Below are 21104 nucleotides of genomic sequence, written 5' to 3'. Positions count from 1 at the left end.
GCATCATCCGTCAAACCGGCAGCGATTACATTCACTATTTCGTCACGAATCCGGTGACTTCTCGAGCCGCCTGCATTATGAGCCGCTCAGAAATCGAGCCGTCAATCTTAGCAAACGTTGCCTACTCCCGCCCCCTTCACTCACTACTCAACTCCTTCAACATTTTCCTCAGCAATTTTCACAACTTTACAACAATACAAACTAGGAAAATCCACCCATTTTCTTTTGAAGGCCAACTCCTGTATCGGCAGAAATTTCTGACCGAAATATAACAAATGGATTCAAAAAACTCCGTTCGGTGACCGAGATTTCTCTTCAAAGTGTCACTTCTTCACAACACCCAAATCACATGAAAACCTGCAAAAATCCGTCTGAATTCTTGTACCACTCAAAACACTACACTACCGAAAGAACTTCTCACGGAACTGTCCCGCCGGAAAGTCTAAAAATCGCGAACCGTAAAACGTCGCGATGAAAAATTCGAAACGAAGAGAAACCAAAAAACGCGGAGCGCAAATTCTTGTCAACCAACCGCGACCAAGGATTGCTGCGATCTTGTTATTACATTCGAAATGTATGAAAAAAATCCCAATCGTTTGATACCCACATTGTAAAAACGGAAATTTTGAGTGATTTTTTTTTCGAAAATACGTAGTTTTGTGAAAATTTTGAGTATTTTCTAAAAATGTTGTTATCACATTCGAAATGTATGAAAAAATCCCGATCGTTTGATACCCATATTGCAATAACAATATATTTTTGGATTTTTTAGAGAAAAAAAAATGTATTTTCCAAATACAGGAAAAATACGTATTTTTGTGAAAATTTTCATGAAATAATAATTTTAATGGATAACTCAAATCATCCCGATTCCAAAACACTATATTTTTTTTATGTTTGCATGAATATTCATAGAATTATAGCCAATGTCTCCCATATAGCCAAAATCCCATAAGCTCTGTGCTTCAGTTAAGCACTGGGTCGTGCTTAACCGAGGCAGCTGAACGGTGCAAAACCGGGGCAGTGCAAAACCGAGGCGTGCAAAACCGAGGCATGACTGTATTTTTTTTTCCTGATACAGTATGTAAAAAAAGTATTTACACCCCTTGGGCACTATGCACATTTTGTGATGAAACATGTAAAAAAATTAAAGTTTAACAGGAACCTAGTACTACATTTTGTTCAGAAACTCATGCCAAACATTTTGCTACAAAAAGCTCATGAAAAGATGATTTCTATAAAAAGTTATATAACAAATACTATTACGAAAATAAAAAAGGTGCAAAAAAAGTTTGTACACCTTTCGAAAAATTAACATAAGTAAAGTTATTTGTTGACAAATCACCATAAATCCAGTCTCCCAACTCCAAATAGGCATCCTCGACTGATTAAAAAAATAATTTGGATTGAATATAAAGTTTACTAATTACTTAGAATAAAAGTTTATATAACTCTAGAAATTCTATATAAAACTTATCTAAACTCAATTTTGCAAACTTTTAATTCAACTAAATGTCAATATATTACCATAGAATTGCTAAATAAACATTTTGGAGTGGGTATAACACCGTTTTGGGGGTATTAGTATTGATAGAATAGATTTTTCGTTGGAATTTCGTACCAACCCGGAATTACGTCGTAGGAAAATCCACCGGCATCCGAACCGGTACACGATTCACAAGTCAACCTATGTGGAATCGGAAAGGGCATAAAATTTCCGATCTTTTGATACCCAAACATCTAGGTTTTCTTTAAAACCTACGTTTTTAAATACCTGGGCAAAAAGTAAGTTTGACCCACGAGAACAAAAATTACGAAATTCCATACATTTTTGGTAGGTTGCTCAAACGAAACCATAACAACGTTAAATAATATTTATGTTAATTTTTCGAAAGGTGTACAAACTTTTTTTGCACCTTTTTTATTTTCGTAATAGTATTTGTTATATAACTTTTTATAGAAATCATCTTTTCATGAGCTTTTTGTAGCAAAATGTTTGGCATGAGTTTCTGAACAAAACGTAGTACTAGGTTCCTGTTAAACTTTAATTTTTTTACATGTTTCATCACAAAATGTGCATAGTGCCCAAGGGGTGTAAATACTTTTTTTACATACTGTATATTCTTTAAACAAAAAATAAGGTTTTGCACCATTTTAAATTTCAGTGCCTTTTTTAGTCCCCAGAAACAAAAAAAAATCGAAAATCAAAAAAGCTATTTGGAAATAAAAAAAATCGGGAAATTGTTACTCAAAAATGTTCTAATTATAACCTGCAACAGCACGAAAAATTGTATGGAGCCTTGTATGGAACAATAGGGTGTAATATGGTTGTATGGAAAAAATTAAAGTTGTCCAAATTTAGTGAGCACAGCACTTTTTCATTTCCTATTGGGGTCCTCAACAACTCTTCAAAGTTTGGGACCGATTGATTTAGTCTTCACTTTGCGCAAAGCGATTCAATTTTCCATATAAATTTGTATGGAGCAAACCATTTTTTTGGATTTTGATATTTATTAAATCCACGATTCATGCTATATCAAAACCGGACTCATATTCGGATGCTCTGGAAGGTGCTCCACAACTTTCCAGAAGAGCGTGTTCAAAACTCGTCTAAAACGTGTTTTTTGCTCGAAAATCACGTTTTAGACGAGTTTTGAGGGCGCTATATCTTCTTTCAGGAGCAAGTTAGCACCATACTCTCTTCGGCAAAGTTGTAGAGCACCTTCCAGAGCATCCGATTACAAGTCCGGTTTTGATATGGCATGAAACGTCGAATTGTTAAATATCAAAATCCTAAAAAATGGTTTTCCCCATACAAATTTATATGGAAAATTGAATCGCTTTGCGCAAAGTGAGGACTAAACCAATCGGTCCCAAACTTTGGGGAGTTGTTTAGGACCCCAAAAGAAACTGAAAAAGTGCTGTGCTGGAAAATCGATATTGATATTACACCCTAATGGAACAACTTATGGTGCAAAATGGCTGTATTGACATAAGGAATGCGTGGACAAGGTCATTCAAGTCGAAAAACACAAAGAAAAGTCGATTTGAGAAAACGTAGCGAATAACTCCATTTCAAATAGTACTAAAACCCCCCTTTCTTCTCCCATTCCAGCTTGGGCTCCCTTGAGGCCACCCTACCGCGGGAGATGGTGTCACGGCGCAAAATTTTGTCCCGTTCGCGGGACGACCTGAACCTGGACTCGACGTTCATCGCACAGGAGGAAGAGGAAGACGTCTGGTACCAGAAGGATAAGCTGTACAAGGTAGGTTGTGTTACGATAAGTGGCGCTGTTACATCACTCTTCACTCACTTGCCAAGGTGTGAAGAAATTGAACTGAAATCGTTTTAATGTGGAGTCTCCCGGTTTGAAATCACCAGCTATGTTGAGACTAGAAATCGGTTGCAAAAGTCGTTAAAACTAACAAAAGCCGCCAATTTCGCTCGGCTCATTACCGATTGTCACCGGAGACTTTACACACGTGTACCATCTTCAGGCCTACTCGTAAGTGGATGCAATCACATTTTCACGCTCTCTCACACTTTGAATGAGTAATTTTCCGACCTGCTGCTTTCTGGGACGTCCCGCCAACAACGTTTTGATAAAGTATCGTGTAATCACCGTCGTCGTCTCAAAATCATCATCATCTTTCGTTCAAGCACTTGCGGGCCTGATGGTATTTACACTAGCGCAGATGAATTAGCCGAGCCCGGTCGTCGTAATGAGCCTCATATGCTGCTACTGCCCCGAAGGGGGGAGGTTAACCCCCTCAACCGCAGCGCAAAAAAAACTATTACAAAAAAAAAACAGTTTTATCTCATTTCATTTTTTTTAACCAACGAGCCATGGGTCATGAAGATGACGTGCCAAAACGTTTGAAAGGGGTCGTCTCCAAATAGCTCACTCAGCAAAAACTTCAAGAAAATCGTCTCTTTAACATCTATCTGAAAAGAATAGAGTGATGTTTCAATTTCGTAACTTTTGGACGACCCCTTCCCCCCAAAGCAACTTAGCGGGAGGGCAAAGCCAGGCCAGACCAACCAAACTCAACGTAATAAAAAGCGAATCTGCCTCGTATCTAACGGTGGTTAGTGTAATCCGAGCGCAAAAGGGCTCATCTCGGTGAGGAAGATCGTCTAAGCGCCCGCGCCGAACGGTGGATCAAAACAAACCGGAATGAAATCGAAATTACTGGGTTTTTTTCGATTCTGTTTTTCGGAACGTATTAATTGAATGGGGCGTTTGGTTGGAGATCCGCGCCGGAGATCGTGGTTCGATGGCACGAGGGAGATCTTGGACTGTGAATGATTTGCTGGTTTGGATGTTTTTTTTTGTCGGTGGGGATCCTCAGATCAGTGAAAATGAAAGTTGATTTAGAGGGGATCCGAACATCTGGAAGTGGGTGGGATACGATGATAATCGGATGAATTTGCGGATAAGCTTGAGTGAGCTATTAGATGTAATTATTTTCAGCTTATTTTCAATTTACGGCAATTTTGAGGAATAAACAAGAAACTAAAACTGTTAATTTAGTTTTTTGAGTTGTTCAAAATCATCAAATAAACCGACTTTTAAAGACAATGTATGTATCTAAGTAATGAAAAATAAATTGCAAGTAGCTTAGTCACATACCTACACTCAAAGAAATCGCATCAAAACCTACCAAGTAGAAAGTAAACAAATCAAAACAAACAAACAAACAAATAGTCAGCGTCTCATCCACGTTGAGATGATTTATGAGCTCATCTCTCCATGTTAAATACGACTTTCTTCGATTCCGGAATTCCAACGGTTCCCAGTTGTAAGCCGTGCCTTACGAAATACCACCCTGATGGTTGTGTCATTTATCAATACAAACTTTCTTCTGCCACTTTTGCTTTGAACTCTGACGTGACATCGCTGTTCAGATTATTTCAAATAAATTTACAAACATTTTTTTCACCGTGCCCCCTGCCATCGGAAGCCAAACGAAAGGAAGATCAACGTTTCGTAACGCAAAACAAAAACGACAAACAACCAGTTTTAAATGCCGTCGGATGACCTTCGGGATTATGCTAATTCGGCCCAGAACACGCCAACAGAGCCAGTCAACCAAAGCATCGATCGCAGCGACCCCACCTAGAAGGGGGGCCAGACAAACAAACGAACCTCAGAACAATTGGCCCCAACCAAAACAAGCGACGAACCCCGATTTTTTTCTTCTTCTTAATCTTCAAACTCAAAGTTCTCCAATCGATTGACTTGCACAAAAGTAACAATTCGGCCTAACCTTCTAAATGTGCGATGCAAAATTCTCGTGCAAACAGTCTAGGCGCAAATGCAAATGTCATCTTGACGCCCCCCGCTCAACTTCCCCCAAGCCAAAGTTGCACCTCTGAGTTCTAAGACTGAGACTGAGAAGAGAGCGTGGAAGGTCGTGAAGATCTACTGGAAGGGGACGTCGGCTCATAAGTCACTTTGCGTCGGTGTGGAGGCTCTCACTAAATGTCAGTGGGGCAAATCTGAGTCGGGCCCGGCGGCGGAGAACCGAGACCTGCGTGAAGTAACAGGTTCTGAGCGCTGGAAAGGAAAAGTTGTGTGAAGTTTGTGTTAGATTTATTTTTGTTAAGAGTTACCTATTTTTAAAGCATTTTTGCAAATTTTGTATGAAAAAAAATAGTATTCTTTCAGAAAATTTTATTTTAATTGGCTCTTCATTGGACTTAATTTTGTTTCCAAAACTTTACTCTTGAAAATACAACTTTTTACATCTTTTAAAACCTCTACCTTTGTTAATGCTTATTACTTTCTCTGAGATTTTTTTTCAATCTTTTTATTTTTTTATGAATGATTTTTAAAGGTTTATGGTACACTTTAAAAGTTTTGTTTGAAAAGATAAAAAGTTGCACAAAGATATAAACTGATTTTTTCCAAAGCCATATATTCAGCAATTAATCATTAGATTAACTAAAGCCAATAATAATTTTATGAAAATATATTTTAATTAGTTTTTATAATCAAATAGTATTTTAACTGTTCAATGGAAGATTGTAAATACGGTTAGTGAATTTTATCGATTTAGCAGAACGCGTGAAATCTGGTACATCCCGTGAAATTATGTAAAACTTAATATATTTCTCCATCCAAACCCCATTAATTTGTAAAAAAAAATCAAATATTTTATCGTAAAGTTCTTGTAATACACAGAAAAAAAATTATGGTAATATCCATCAGGAAATGGTGACAGATTTTGTGTCGAAAAAAATGTGTAATTTTGCATCAGGAATTGGTGAATTTTCATCAGTTTCTGCTGAATATTCATCAGGTTCACATTTTTACACATTTTTTGAGTAATATTACTCAAAAAATGAGTAATATTCAATCAACCAAATTTTCAACATTCCAAAATTCAACTTTTTTTTGCTGTGTATTAATTATTCATAGTCTAACTAGCTGCTTGATTAATATTACTATTTTTAATTACATTTAGCTTCAGAAAGTTCTATTTTGTCTAACATCTGTGCTAAAAATCAACAATTCCAGATGTCATAAATTGTCCCAGCTTGACTAAAAATGTGAAAATTAACATTGGAATGCATACTCAAATCAGTTGATTTTCGCTTGGTTAAAGTTTGTCAGTAAAAATTTCAAGTTTTTCAAATAATTATTTTTGTGCTGCTTGATTTTATGGAATAAGGCCGATATTTTTTGAAGGTAATGTCCCTCGACTCTGACCAAAGTCGAGAGGAGAGGGCAAAACAAATATCAAATAAAAATTGCCATTACAAGCCATGGATTCAAAATTGATGTGAAACAAGCGTTTTAAAATGCCAGCCCAGTTATTTTGCAATCATTAGTTTAATTATATCTAAAGTTTAATTAAAATTTTATTTTTCGAGAAAATTACTGTTTGAGGTACTGTACATTGGCATTTCAATAAAAACCAAATTATTTTTTATGAGCTGAAACATTCTTAACATGATTTTAAGTATAAAAATACATTTATAATAGTTTTCTGTTTTCAGTAGTCTTCTATTTCCATAAAAATTTTAAGGTTTATTAAAAATGTTTTAATAAACCATTTTGAAGGGGGCGTCATAAACTTTGAAAAATATTTGCAACGGCCCTAATTCAAAAACAGAAACTTTAATAGTATTTGTATTGTGCTTGAGAGCAAAACTCATTGAAGATGTTGTAGAAAATTCAGATTATATTAAGCATTTTTTTAATGCAAAATTAAGACGAGTAAGCCTTGTTTATATCGAAAATGCATGCGTTAAGAAATTTCAAGCTAATATATTGATAAAAAATATTCGATGAATAAAATGACGATGAATTCATTTATTGTTTTTCATTGCGAGTTATTTTCTAGAACTTCTTCACGATTTATCGACTTGAATTTTCATCACGAAAGCTAAGTTTTTTTTTAATATTTTCATCATTGGATCAACATTCAAAGGTAGGGCAACATCTGGTACCAGAGTCTTGAATAAAAATGTGATTTTTGGAAAAGGCAAAATATTGAAAAACAATAAAATCAAATATCAAATTTTTAGATGTAAAATCAAATTCAAAATCGAAGATGATTTTACACATTTTTCAATAAAGTGCCCGTTTTCAAGTTATAGGCATTTAACACTGGAACGCCCAACGCATGTCCAACTTACACGGACGCCCAAACCTCCCAAAAAAGGTGGAACGGTAACTTCAACTCGCTGGTTCTCGGGCATTACTCAACCAATCGGGACGATTCTTGTTTCCAGTGATTTGTAAGAATGTCTAGATAATCCTAAAAGTTTGCCGAACTTGATTTGAACAAATCTGTAATTTCTGCGATCGAAAACATCGTTCAACCTTTTTTTTTAAACGACTGCCTCCACGGACTTTTCGGCGAATTTTTTTTACACGCGAAAAAAAAAGTTGGAATGATGGTCGCAAAAATTATAGATTTGATCTAATTAAGTTCTGCAAAGTTCTATAATCATCTAGACATCCTAACAAATCACTGGAAAGAAGAATCATCTTGATTGGTTGAGTTATGCCCGAGAACCATTGAGTTGAAGTTACCGTTCCAACTTTTTTGGAGCCTTGGGCGTTGGAATGTTAAAGGTGAAATTTCACGATAAATGTTTCGTTTTTTGCAATTATAAAAGTACTTTGTAAAGGAAAAGAACCCATGCAAAAATTATTTTCGAAAAACTGAGAAAAAGGCCTCCCAAAATTGAAAAAAATTAGTTATATCAGTGTCTTCTAATTAGCCCTCTCTATCAATCCTCTCTTCAATTAATAAAATTTCCAATTAACTATTCATAACTTTTAGTTTAATAACTTTTCAAAAAGGCTAAAAACTCTATTTTTGACAAAAAAAAGTATTTTATCAGCATCTTATTATTCTTTTCAATTAAAATAATTTCAAAATAACTTTTTTAACTTTTATTACATTCATCTTTACCGTCAAAAACTTTGAATAAAATTCGGACAATCCTCAAGAACATTATAAAAAACCTCAATTCATTTTTACATCTTTTAAAAGAATCGTATTAGTATCACCTTTCAAATAGGTGTTTATAATGTATAGTTGTTTTTTTTTTTTCATGAAAAATAATGTATAGTTGTTAAAAGTACATTTAAATTGTATTAAAATCGCTTTTTTTTTGTCCAGGGCGCTGGATTGCTACATTTTCATAACGAAAGTTACAACAATGAGATTCACGAAAATATCGATTACTCGTTTTTAATATTTAATCAAAATAGGACACGTTAAGATATTCAAATATATTTTTAAATTTTGATCCAAATTAATATTAAAAATAAGGCGTATGTAACTTAATAGAAAAGTTGTGGTTATAAGTTGAGAGACCATGAACACACTCCATATCAACGTTTATAAATAAATCTGCTCCAATCTCACACATCTCCAAACCCCTCCCCCACCCAACTCTAGTGTGATTTAAATATCATCCCCTTAAACGCGGCCCAAGTTGAGGTTCAGATCTCCGAGGAGCAACCCCGCGAATCGATCGAGCAAAAAACCCCGCGCTCAAACCGCAATTACTGGCCATTACTACAATTGAAAGCGAAATCTGCTCTCCGCTCCGTGTGCTCCATGAAAGTGAAACCGGTCCTCGCGTCGTCAGCTGTCTGTTCAGCGAGCCTGCCTGCTGTTGCTCGTACGACGACGACGACGACGAGCTTTCAGGGACATCTCGGGCAGCTACTGCAAGCTTAATGTGGTAGGCAACATTGTTGCTTTACAAAATGACGCGAAGGGGCATGCTAAATGTCAATAGCATCACCCTCTCGAGTGGATCTTCGGTTTGTGCTATGACAACATGGTGGAGATTTGTCCAGATGAAATAGATGAGATTTGATGAAAAATTTCTGAATTTTTTTTATGTACTTTTTAGATCGAATGTTAAGATATGAACATCCCTAGAAAAATATTTTTAAACGACCATGCGTCTCCACCGAAACGACCTTTCAGGTGGTTTATAACATTTTTCACCCACTTTCTGGTCAATTATGTAAAAATCTAATCTCCGCTTACAATCTCCAAACTATTAATCACCAATTAGGTATAATCATCACCTGGTTGTGGTCGTCTTCGCCACCAAACTGGTCAACAAGTGTGTTACAACTGACCAAACCTGCGTCGGGTGATTCAATCCCTGAGATATCTGTGGTCGCCTGCTCGTCCGGCTGCTCATCTAAACACCCCACCCGGAGAAAAAAAAACGCATCAAGATTAATGGACTTGTGAAACCAGCCGGCTTAGATGGTCTCTCTCGTGGTGTCGGCATTTATGCGGTGAGAACTTCTCACTTTGCTGCTGCCTGGTAATAGCTACTAGCCACTAGTCGGAACGCGCGTTTGCTGTATACGCACTGTTAGTCAGGTGGTGTTGTTCTACAGGAGTTGCGCAAAACTGGCCACCGTTGCTGCTGCTGCTGGTGGTACAAGAAGTGCGCAATCGCAGCTGAATGAGTTATTTCTTTGAAGAGAGACCTCGATAGCGCTGCAACAAGTGTGTTCGGGTTATGATTTGTTGGCGATGATGAAATGGGACTTGATTTAGTGCTAAACGGTGGCACTGTGTTAATTATATCCTGGTCCCGGGGTGGATTCAATTATTGAAATTCATTATTGATGGTGGTGAGATATGATCGGGAAGCTGACTTAATTTGACAGAGTTTTTATCGTTTCCATATATTTTATCGTTTCCAAGTAATGGCATGGCGAGTTACCTAGATCAAAATCAAACTTAATGAAGTCACAATAAATTACAAAAAGGCTTGCAAAACTTTGTTTAAAGTATTAAAAACCTGATTCCATAGAGAATTGTTGAAAGAATTTTCATTATGCACAATAAAATTGCAGAAAAATAATAAATTACAAAAAATTAAAATGAGATTTGATAATGTTTGAAAAGTAAACTTATAGTTGTGCTGGTGAATTTAATGGTAATTTTAAGATACGATGATAGGCAATTGAAAAATCTTCAAATTCATAGGCATTTTCAGTAGAACAAATTTGATATAGAATGTAAAATATTTGATTCGTGATTCGAATTCAGTTTAAAATGTAGTATGAATCGATAATTTTATAAAGAAAACTGGTTCCAACAAATTTGAAGCAAAATTCTTTTTTTAAATAGTGCATCGACCTTGTGTGGACTACCCCAGTACATGTCTTAAAAATAATAATCTTGATACAAACATTACCAATTGAAAAATATTTCTAAATAACTTGAAAATAAATTGAAACATTTACTGCAATAATATTTTTCAACACCATTTTTTTTTGTTTGAAAGATAAAAATCATTAATTTCGTTCATAAAATAATTTTTAAATATTCCCTTAAAGGGTTTGGTTTAGGGGAATATTTATAAATTATCAATATGAAGAGTTAACTATTTGTATTGATGGTTCGCACACAAATATTATTAGTTTTTTTTCTGAGAATTTTTTTTCAAGATTTCCCAATTTTATCAACACAAAAATTACGTCATGTTGTCAAAAACGGGATGGCACTGTATTCGAAAATCTGTACCTCGGAATAGAATTTTCAAATCGAAGTGGTGTCTTAAGCAAAGCTGTAGGCTATGTTGAGGGCAAATCGATAAAAAAAAATTAATTAAACGCTTTTGCAAAATGTTTTTTCAAATGTTTCACAAAAAAATCCTAAAAACCGTACCCATATCATTATGCGAATCGAAACAGTGGTTGTAGCAATTTTTTAGCACAATATTGTGATATTTTTTATTGCTCAAGTAACATTTTTAAACCTAGATTTATTAAGGTTTTATGGATGCATATTGATTGCTTTTAAGTTTTATGTTGGATTTCACAGCAACCAATGAGCTGATTTAAAGGTTCTAATAAGGTTTTATGCCTCGGACATGAAACCCGTTGGCAATAAAAGCCAAATGGATTTCAATGAGGTTTCATTAAAATTTTAAGAGAGTCTTGAAAACCCGATGGCAATGTCATGCCTAATGGTTTTATGCTTCTTTAAAACCAAGGGTTTTGTAGCTGTCAGTTGCCTTTGGGCATGCAAAAAGCTTACTTAAAACCATAAGCTCCTAACAAAGTTTTTAACGTGGCCAAATAGCAATCCATAAATATGTCGATAAATGCATGATTTGATTGATTGTGATTGACCGCCATCTTGGTAGAAAAAGTTGAAAAAGCAATAAATTTGATTAGCATTTGATGAAAGCAAACATGTATGATGAATTCCTGCCATAACTAGTATAACTATCGACGTTCAAATATTTGTTGAACTTTTTTTTTTTCAAAAAAATGAAAAAAAATTAATTAAAAATTGTAATTACAAAAGAATTGTTTTTGATGAGGCGAGTTGATTTTTTGGCTTTAACATCCCCACATTTATCGATAAAATTTTAACCGCAGCTGAAATTAAGGCAATAACGGCGAGAAATAATTTTTCAAATTATTTTAATTAGCTCCAATATATATTATTTCATCATCGCCACTTTCGCCAACCATCTCCATTATATTATTTGGCAAGGCAAAGACTATTTTTTTCAGCATGTCTGGCAAATCTGTCTGGCATAAGACGTTTGAAGACGTATGAAATGTCATTTTCCATAACTCCTAACTGGGTTTTAACAAAGGTTTTATTAAGGCTTTGAGGAGGTTGTTAGGCCAACTGCTCAATGTTAAAGGCTTGAACTCCTATTTAGGTTTTATAAATATGCCGTGACAACCTTTTGCGGTGGTCCTTTTTGGGTTTTAACAGAGGTTTATCGGGGTTCTGGGGAGGCTGTTACAACTTAGTGGTTTTAATGTTGGTTTAGGCTGATAGGTTTCATAGCAGTTGGTTAGCGGTAGCGATTGGTTACTATAAGAATAGACACAGAACAATAAAATTAGTACATCGGTTTCAAAATTTAAAGCTTAAGGTGCTCTTAAAAACTACTGCTGCTATTCAGACTGTAGTCCCGATTCGCCCCATTTGACGGTATTTCCGAAGAAGTATGAACTTTGGGGTTTTGGCCTTTTTGAAATGTTATGCTTGATGTTAAAAAATCACAGCAAACAATCCGATGATAAAATCGCATGAAAAAGCATGCACAACAGTTTTGTTGAAAAAGAACCTAATATCACACACTACATGCACAACTTTTGTAATCCCAAAAAAAAGTCCCAAAGGACGGGATTCAAACCCAGCACCAACAGTAAGGACTGGCGCCTTGGCCCGCTCGGCCATCGGACTGCTGAAGAATAGAAGGGATAAAAGCATTTAAAAGCTTGAAATTTCAGTCAAAGAAGTTTCCATGCTGATGGGTTACATATTTCAGGATGTAATATTACATAAAATTTCATAAAGTAATGCAAAATTTATTTTACACCCAAGCCCATGCAGCTAGATTTTTGCTGTGTCTGTTTATTGGAAAGATCAGAAAATTACACACACATTTCATTTTAATTTTGAAAATCGGACCAATAGTTGCTGCATTTGAAAAAGACTTGAAATCGTTAAAATTTTCTAAATTTTAATTTTCTGCAATATTCTATTTCGAGAAATATTTGTTTCATTTACTAAGTTTTAAATCTCAAACGCTTGGGTAGTTAAATTCGTCCAATTTTTTTTAAATCTTCTAACTTTTAGAAGAGTTGACGCTTCCGATTGCAAAAGAATCAGATTTCTCTATTTTTTTACTGTCAGAATGGGGGAAATTTGTATCTTCGGCAAAGTTGAAGTTATTGATTTTGATTCCTTAAAAATAGTTTCAGTCAAAAAAAAAGCTTATTTTTTTTAATTTGGCAAATTCCAAGGCATGTTAAGTTCCATTGGTAACAAACTTTGCGTAAAATAAGTGTTTCAAAATGCATTTTACATCAGTGCAGTTCTTTTGCAAGCATTAGTTTTAAAAATACACAAGCACCGACGAATTTTTGTTACACGATTATTAATTTTCTACAGTATGTAAAAAAAGTATTTACACCCCTTGGGCACTATGCACATTTTGTGATGAAACATGTAAAAAATTCAAAGTTTGACAGGAACCTAGTACTACGTTTTGTTCAGAAACTCGTGCCAAACATTTTGCTACAAAAAGCTCATGAAAAGATGATTTCTATAAAATGTTATGTAACAAATACTATTACGAAAATAAAAAAGGTGCAAAAAAAGTTTGTACACCTTTCGAAAAATTAACATAAATAATGTTATTTGTTGACAAATCACCATAAATCCAGTCTCCCAACTCCAAATAGGCATCCTTGACTGATTAAAAAAATAATTTGGATTGAATATAAAGTTTACTAACTACTTAGTATAAAAGTTCATATAACTCTGGAAATTCTATATAAAACTTATATAAACTTAATTTTGCAAACTTTTAATTCAAATAAATGTCAATATATTACCATAGAATTGCTTAATAAACATTTTGGAGTGGGTATAACACCGTTTTGGGGGTATTTGTATCGATAGAATTGATTTTTCGTTGGAATTTCGTACCAACCCGGAATTACGTCGTAGGAAAATCCGCCGGCATCCGAACCGGTTCACGATTCACAAGTCAACCTATGTGAAATCGGAAAGGGCATAAAATTTCCGATCTTTTGATACCTATACATCTAGGTTTTCTTTAAAACCTACGTTTTTAAATACCTGGGCAAAAAGTAAGTTTGATCCACGAGAACAAAAATTACGAAATTCCATACAATTTTGGCAGGTTGCTCAAACGAAACCAAAACAACGTTTTTGCTTAGGTATTTAAAAACGTGGGTTTTATAGAAAACCTGGATGTATGGATATCGAAAGATCGGAAATTTTATGCCCTTTCTGATGCCACATAGGTTGACTTGTGAATTGTGGACCGGTTCAGATGCCGGCGGATTTTCCGACGACGTAATTCCGGGTTGGTACGAAATTCCAACGAAAAATCTATTCTATCGATACAAATACCCCCAAAACGGTGTTATACCCACTCCAAAATGTTTATTTAGCTATTCTATGGTAATATATTGACATTTATTTGAATTAAAAGTTTGCAAAATTAAGTTTAGATAAGTTTTATATAGAATTTCCAGAGTTATATGAACTTTTATACTAAGTAGTTAGTAAACTTTATATTCAATCCAAATTATTTTTTTAATCAGTCAAGGATGCCTATTTGGAGTTGGGAGACTGGATTTATGGTGATTTGTCAACAAATAACATTATTTATGTTAATTTTTCGAAAGGTGCACAAACTTTTTTTGTACCTTTTTTATTTTCGTAATAGTATTTGTTATATAACTTTTTATGAAAATCATCTTTTCATGAGCTTTTTGTAGCAAAATGTTTGGCACGAGTTTCTGAACAAAACGTAGTACTAGGTTTCTGTCAAACTTTAAATTGTTACATGTTTCATCACAAAATGTTCATAGTGCCCAAGGGGTGTAAATACTTTTTTGACATACTGTACATCGAAAACAAATTGATCAAAACTTATTTGGCAGTGTTGACAATTTAAAAAAAAAAACATTTTTTCAATTATGAAAAATAGGAAAAAAATATTTTGACTACAATATTATTTTCATTAAAATTCGAATCAAAGATTTGATTGAAGTCTCTGAAAAACGAGGTTTTATCAACGATAAATTGCATACATTTTTTTAGATACGATAATTTATCAAGTATGCCTCAGATTTTCAATGTATAAAGAATGAAAGTATTGTGATATTTTCCGAGGTCTCGAATAGATGATAAAAATATTGTCAAAAATTTTCAAAATAAGCCAACCTTATAGTGAAAAAATATTTTTTGAGTGATTTCAAATGTGAGAGTTAATATGAACATTCTGAAAATACATAGAAATACTCATGCAAAATTATTGCAAGTATTAAGAAAAAATATTGTTTGATTTCTTAAATTAATGCCTCTCTATCTTCAAAAATGACTTAAAAATAAAAAGAATTGCTTTGCTTGCACCAAAAGATGACATAATGAGGAACCGCTTCTTCAATTAACATCACAAATTATTCTCACAGTTCTTCAGCGCATCGACCTTCCCGACACATCACACTCTTTTATGGCTGATAAATATTCCTTTTTAAAGTCAAATAACCTTCCCCATCATATTATCATTTAGCACTCGCAACACAACGCTTTCTGAATGACCCTCTCTCGTGTGGTACGTACAAACGTGTGTTGGGGCTCTCTGAAATTCCCTTCAACGACTGGCTGCACATTCAACACGTCATAAGCAGTGCACTTTACAGCGCACTTTTATTACCGAAAAAATGTTCAACTTCAAACCTCCATAGACCAACAGCAGCAGCCGATTCAACCACTTAGCGCATCTTTAAAATCCCAGTGATTATACTGCGCGATGAATTCGTTGGCAGCGTGGCGGTTCAAGACTTGTTAGTATGCAAATGGAGAAGGTACCTCCGACATGATTGTTCATTGTTTTCGTGGTGACATCTATTTGGAGTTGGTTAGGCCAGCCCAGACCCTGACTAACCCTAGAGATGCACTATCTTTGTTTTGGCATTAAGATGTCTGAGCACATTAAATGGCACTCTCTTGGACGACGACGACGACAGCCACGAACAAATAATTGCAGAACCGCAGCTGGGTCGTTGCCGTTGCAGTTTGGGATTCGAACCCTAGCGCGATGACCTCCACGACCAGCGTGGCGTGTCGTCGCGTGACCCAGTTGACGAGAGACCCTTGTCTTGCGGCGTGGAGTTTGCTGACCTGTGGGGTCGAACGCACCCCCCAAAAAGTCGGCTGCTGATGACCGGGGGGTTGATAGTGGTGAAGAAGTGGTCAGGTGGATCGGGAGTTGCGATTAAGTGGCTGTGCGCGATGTTGTTTGTAAACACACTCCGTGCTGAGTTCATCCTCTTCTTCGCTTTTGACCAGCAGCAGCCCCTCTTGCCACTCACTCTGGTGGGTGCTTTCCTGAGAGGGTGGCTCAAGATGAAGATGGAAAGGTGGAGAGTGTGAAGTACCGAAGATGAGCAGAGAGAGTGGTTGTAAATGGGAAAATTAAGTGTGGGAATTGAATGGATTGGGCGTTATGCGAGGGTTGCGCAACATTCAGACGGTTTGCATTTATTTAAGAGATAATTTAATATAAACTAAATTGAGCTTTTATGACCTTTTACATAACACGTATCAAAGAAAATTTTGAGATATTCGATATTTCATAGAAAATCAATATTGCTAGTTTACCTTTTTTCGGTCTGTCTATGGGAACTCAAAAAAACAGAAATATTTTCATTCAGTCCATACTCTGTTGCAATATCGCTGGTATGCAAAACTAATAATCAGTATGACCTGCCACACAGGAATCTGTCAGCACGAATCCTTGCGTAATATATCTCAACCCCCAGACCTTCGTCCGTCCAACCACTCGTCCAAGGTTTCTGCTACACAATATCCATAATGCATTCCCTAAGCTCGCGTGCTCAACCTCAAACAAAACAAAAAAGCAAACCTAGTACCTCAAAACCTTTTGCGCATATCTCCGTCCGTCCACACACCGAAAAACTGTCCGAAAAAAAGCCCTCTAATTAGTAGTTTAAACACATCAATCGACCGTATTCGTATTCAACACGAACAGAAGGGGACGGGACAGGTCGTCGTGGAGTCCTCGCTGGAAGCGCTCGTCGACCCTCGTCCAAACCCATCGATCGGTACGTGATCATGAATTCGTTGACCATTTCTACAAACACACGCAGCAAGAAAGTCGGCGACTTGGAGGTCGTCCATAGCTGCTGGTCCGTCGTCTTGAAGACGACCCCCCTCTGGCTAAGTACACACGCCGGTTGATGGCAAGTGCGGACGGATTGGCGACCTCAATTTCTATCGACTATTTCGACATCTTGCCGTGGAGTCGTTAATATCTGCGCGAGCGATAAAATTCTCGGTTGAATTCGTTGTAATTCTCACACACTTTGCTTTAAATTCTCAATTAGAGTTGATCGGCAGGACCTTTCCGATAGCCCGAGCCAACAGGTTGAACCCCGCGGCCTTTTTCGCGCAGCCGTCATGGCAGCCTGGCGCAATCAATCGAAAATGCATTTAATGCGAGCCTTAATTGAGTGGTCTTTTTGCCTGATGATGATCGCACCGTCGACGTTACAGTAGTAGTTGCCAGCGCAGCTGGCAGACGGTTGGGAAAAACGACGCGCATTCGCAGGAAAATCGTCGTCGTCGGATGACCCTCTAGCCTTCTAACCGCGGAGATGGTGTTGGATTGATTGATAAAAAGTTTCACAATTTTTTTTTTTCGCGCATCTCCAGCGGAAATTTATGCAACTAAAGTCAAACACAAGGAGGAATTGCGGACACGCCAAAACAGCTTGTAGTGATTAGCATGGATTTGAATTTTAAAACACAACAAGTTGGCGAATTGTGGCTTAAGGATGCAGGCAGGGTGTTTGCAATTAATTTGTAGTTGCTGATGGCGCTGACCCACACACTGGCGTTGCTGGTTGCTGCTTAAAATGTATTAAGTGGTAATCAATCTGGCTAATTGTGGTGGTGTCCGTTTCACTTTGTCATTTTGTTGCGAAATCGCTAGGCTGTTTACGACTGCTTTTACTGGCGATAGATCAACCTACTAATTATGCACCTTTGTTTGTTTCGTTTCAGGTGAGAATTGTATAATTGAATTAACCGTTTGGAGCTTGTTTTTCTTCGTTGCATTGTAAGTAACTCTCTTAGAAATTAAATCGAGGTACTAATCATGGAGGTACTAAATTTCCTTTTCATTTTGATAACGAAGTAGATATTTTGACTTTTCCAAATACCAAATATTTCAAATCTTTGAAATATGGAAAGTGGTCAGAATTAATTGTTAGTAATATTTCTTATGAATTTGGTATTTTTTGTCGTAAGGTATTTTATGAACAATCAATTACTATAGACCACAACTTGGAAAAAGCTTTAGGAAATTGGTAAAAAAAAAATATAGTTAAACTGTTCACCGACTTGTTTTTGTCAGTACTCATCGTATTTTTTCCGGATGAAATTTCGTCGATTTGTACGATTTACCGATTGAACATTTTGCTGAAATAAACTGAAAATAAACTTTATGCGAAATTTAAATTTAAAAAAAAATCTCTGACTGTTTTTCTGGAGTATCACTTTGCCTGATTTTTTGTAGTTATTCCAAAATATGAGTCTTTCTTTTTAAAAATCTGGAATTGAAATTTTTGTTCAGCTAAAAATGAACAGATCTAAATTCTAATATTAATTTTGCCAATTAGTGTGCACAGAAAAAAAATCATGGCGATATTACATCTGGGAAGTGGAACATGAAAAATGTTTAATTATACCTCTGAAAATGTGTAATTTTGTCCATATATAATTCCTGTCCATACAAAAATGATATGTAAAAATTCAAAAATCTTTATCTTTTGAATCGATTTGGTGTCTTCGGCAAAGTTGTAGGTAAGGATATGGACTGAACTGAAAAAAACGTTACTTAATCCACCGGAAGGTGGTTGCTGCCTTCCTCCTAAAAGCCTTGCAACCACACACTACGAAAGCTTTGGCTAACGCTTACTTAGTAAAGACACTATACATCTGAGTGCTGCCATCTAGGTATGATAAATTTAATGAACCATTTGAAAGCACTGCAGTGTTTGTGTGCGTGCACTGAGCGTAAAGTTCCGACAGCTATCCGCCGGAGCTTTCAAATTATGTAAATAATGACCCTTTTAGTATCAACCAAAACAGTTTTTCGAACATATCTTTTAAAGTACTGCACCAAGCCGGATGAAATTTAAAAAGACTTAAAGAACCTGAAGGCAAATCCAAAAACATAGATCCGGACAAAATCGGTCGAGCCAGTTCCGAGAAAAGTGAGTGAGAAAAAAAATTCTACGTCCATCCACACGCACAGACATTTGCTCAGAATTTGATTCTGAGTCGATATGTATACGTAAAGGTATATCTGGGAGGCTTATTTAAAAAGTTCAATTTTTGAGTGATTTTATAGCCTTGCCTCAGTGAGGTGAGGAAGGCAAAAACAGCTACACAGTAAAAAAATCAATATTACGCCCTTTTGAAATGTTAGTCTTGATTTATTTATATTTTAATATAATTTTGGAAAAGATCGGAAAATTTCACGAATGTTTCATACTTTAACATATCATACGAATAGTTGCGGAAAAAACGACATTAGATTGCTGAAAAAACGACAACATCGATTTTCCTGTTTTTAAACACTTGTATGGAGATATGTCAGCAACTAAGGGTCGTATCAACAAAGTTCAAAAAATCAACATTCACAGAATTTTCCCAGCTTTTCAAATATTTTTTTCACACTAATTATATTTCAATTTTTTTTTTCAATCAGTAATGATTAAAAAATTCATAGCTCGGTCATTTTTTTTTATAGCCTGAAAATTTCTGAAAAGTTGGCATTTGATGTCCTATAAAATATATCAGAAAATAAAAAAAATAAAATAGTGTTTTTTTTTTTTTGCAAATCAGGTTTTAGTGACAAAAAGTGAAATTAAAAATCACCAAAAATTTGTTCAACTTGTATCATTTTTGTTCAGTTTAGTCTATATCCATACCTACAATTTTGCCGAAGACACCAAATCGATCAAAAAATTCCTTCAATAGATACTGATTTTTAAATTTTCACATATAATTTTTGTATGGACACCTGCTAAATTTGTATGGAATATGAACGAACTAATGATGCAAAGTGACTTATTTGGGCATACCGAAGGCACCAAAAAAGTTTCAGCCAGATTGAAAAATACAAAAATTAAAGAAAAACGACCGATTCCGTAGAGACGTGTTTGTGTATAAAATAATCCAAAATGGTGTTTATTTTGGAACCAGAAATTCTTCTTAGTCTACCTTGGTGAAGATCATTCTAAAAAATCTTCCAGTTCAAATATAGTAAAAATCATTAAAATAAGATAATATTTGGTTACTCCTTGGAATGCAGGTGTTATAAAAAATTTAATATTAAATATTCTTGTCACATTTGATAGTGGAGAAATGAAGTTGGCGAACTCTTATGGTGACAGAGCAGGCCGTTTCGCTGCTCCAGAAGATCATGAAAAGTAAATTGATTTACAACGGAATTTGAAAAAAAAAAAATGGTATTTGCGATTCATTTCAATATAAACTAAAAAAAATCGAATCGGAAAAAATGCAAAAAAGCTAAACAATACTTAGAAAGTTGAATTAATAAAAAAAAAGTGAAAACTCAAACTTAAGACGCCATAAATCTTGGGATAAGAATCACAAAAGAGAAAACAAAAGAAAAAAATACAATTAAAAAATATTGATCCATCTTTAAAAAATAACAAATAAAAACAGAAAAACAAGAAAGAGATAAATACAAAAGAATCACACATTAAAAAGGAAAAAAAAAGAAAGATTTTCAAATGAACAAAGAAGAGAGGAAAAAAAAGATGTTCTGAGTGCAAAGTGTTTAATTCTTCGTAAAAAAAAAAAATAATAAAAAAAAATAAAAAAAAAATAAAAAAAATAAAAAAAAAACAAACAAAAAAAACCAAACAAAAAAGGGCAAGACGAAGTTTGCCTAACAAAAAAGATTTATGATTCATCATAGCACTATTTGGGTTTTGAAACATTGAACTTCTTAGAACTATCTTAAAATA

General features: G+C 35.2%; 1 protein-coding gene across 1 annotated transcript in view; it reads left to right on the top strand.

The window, feature by feature from the left end:
* Positions 1-21104, top strand: part of LOC6030994 — a 222975-nt gene that overhangs the window by 64345 nt on the left and 137526 nt on the right. Inside the window, exon 3 of the mRNA XM_038261863.1 lies at positions 3116-3266. Coding sequence (XP_038117791.1) covers positions 3150-3266 — 117 coding nt within the window. The 5' untranslated portion in view covers positions 3116-3149. The remainder of the gene's footprint in view (positions 1-3115; positions 3267-21104) is intronic.

Source organism: Culex quinquefasciatus, chromosome 3 (assembly GCF_015732765.1).
Source record: "Culex quinquefasciatus strain JHB chromosome 3, VPISU_Cqui_1.0_pri_paternal, whole genome shotgun sequence".
NCBI lineage: Eukaryota > Metazoa > Arthropoda > Insecta > Diptera > Culicidae > Culex > Culex quinquefasciatus.
Note: the sequence above shows the minus strand (reverse complement) of the source record. Positions and strands in the feature narration are given on the sequence as shown.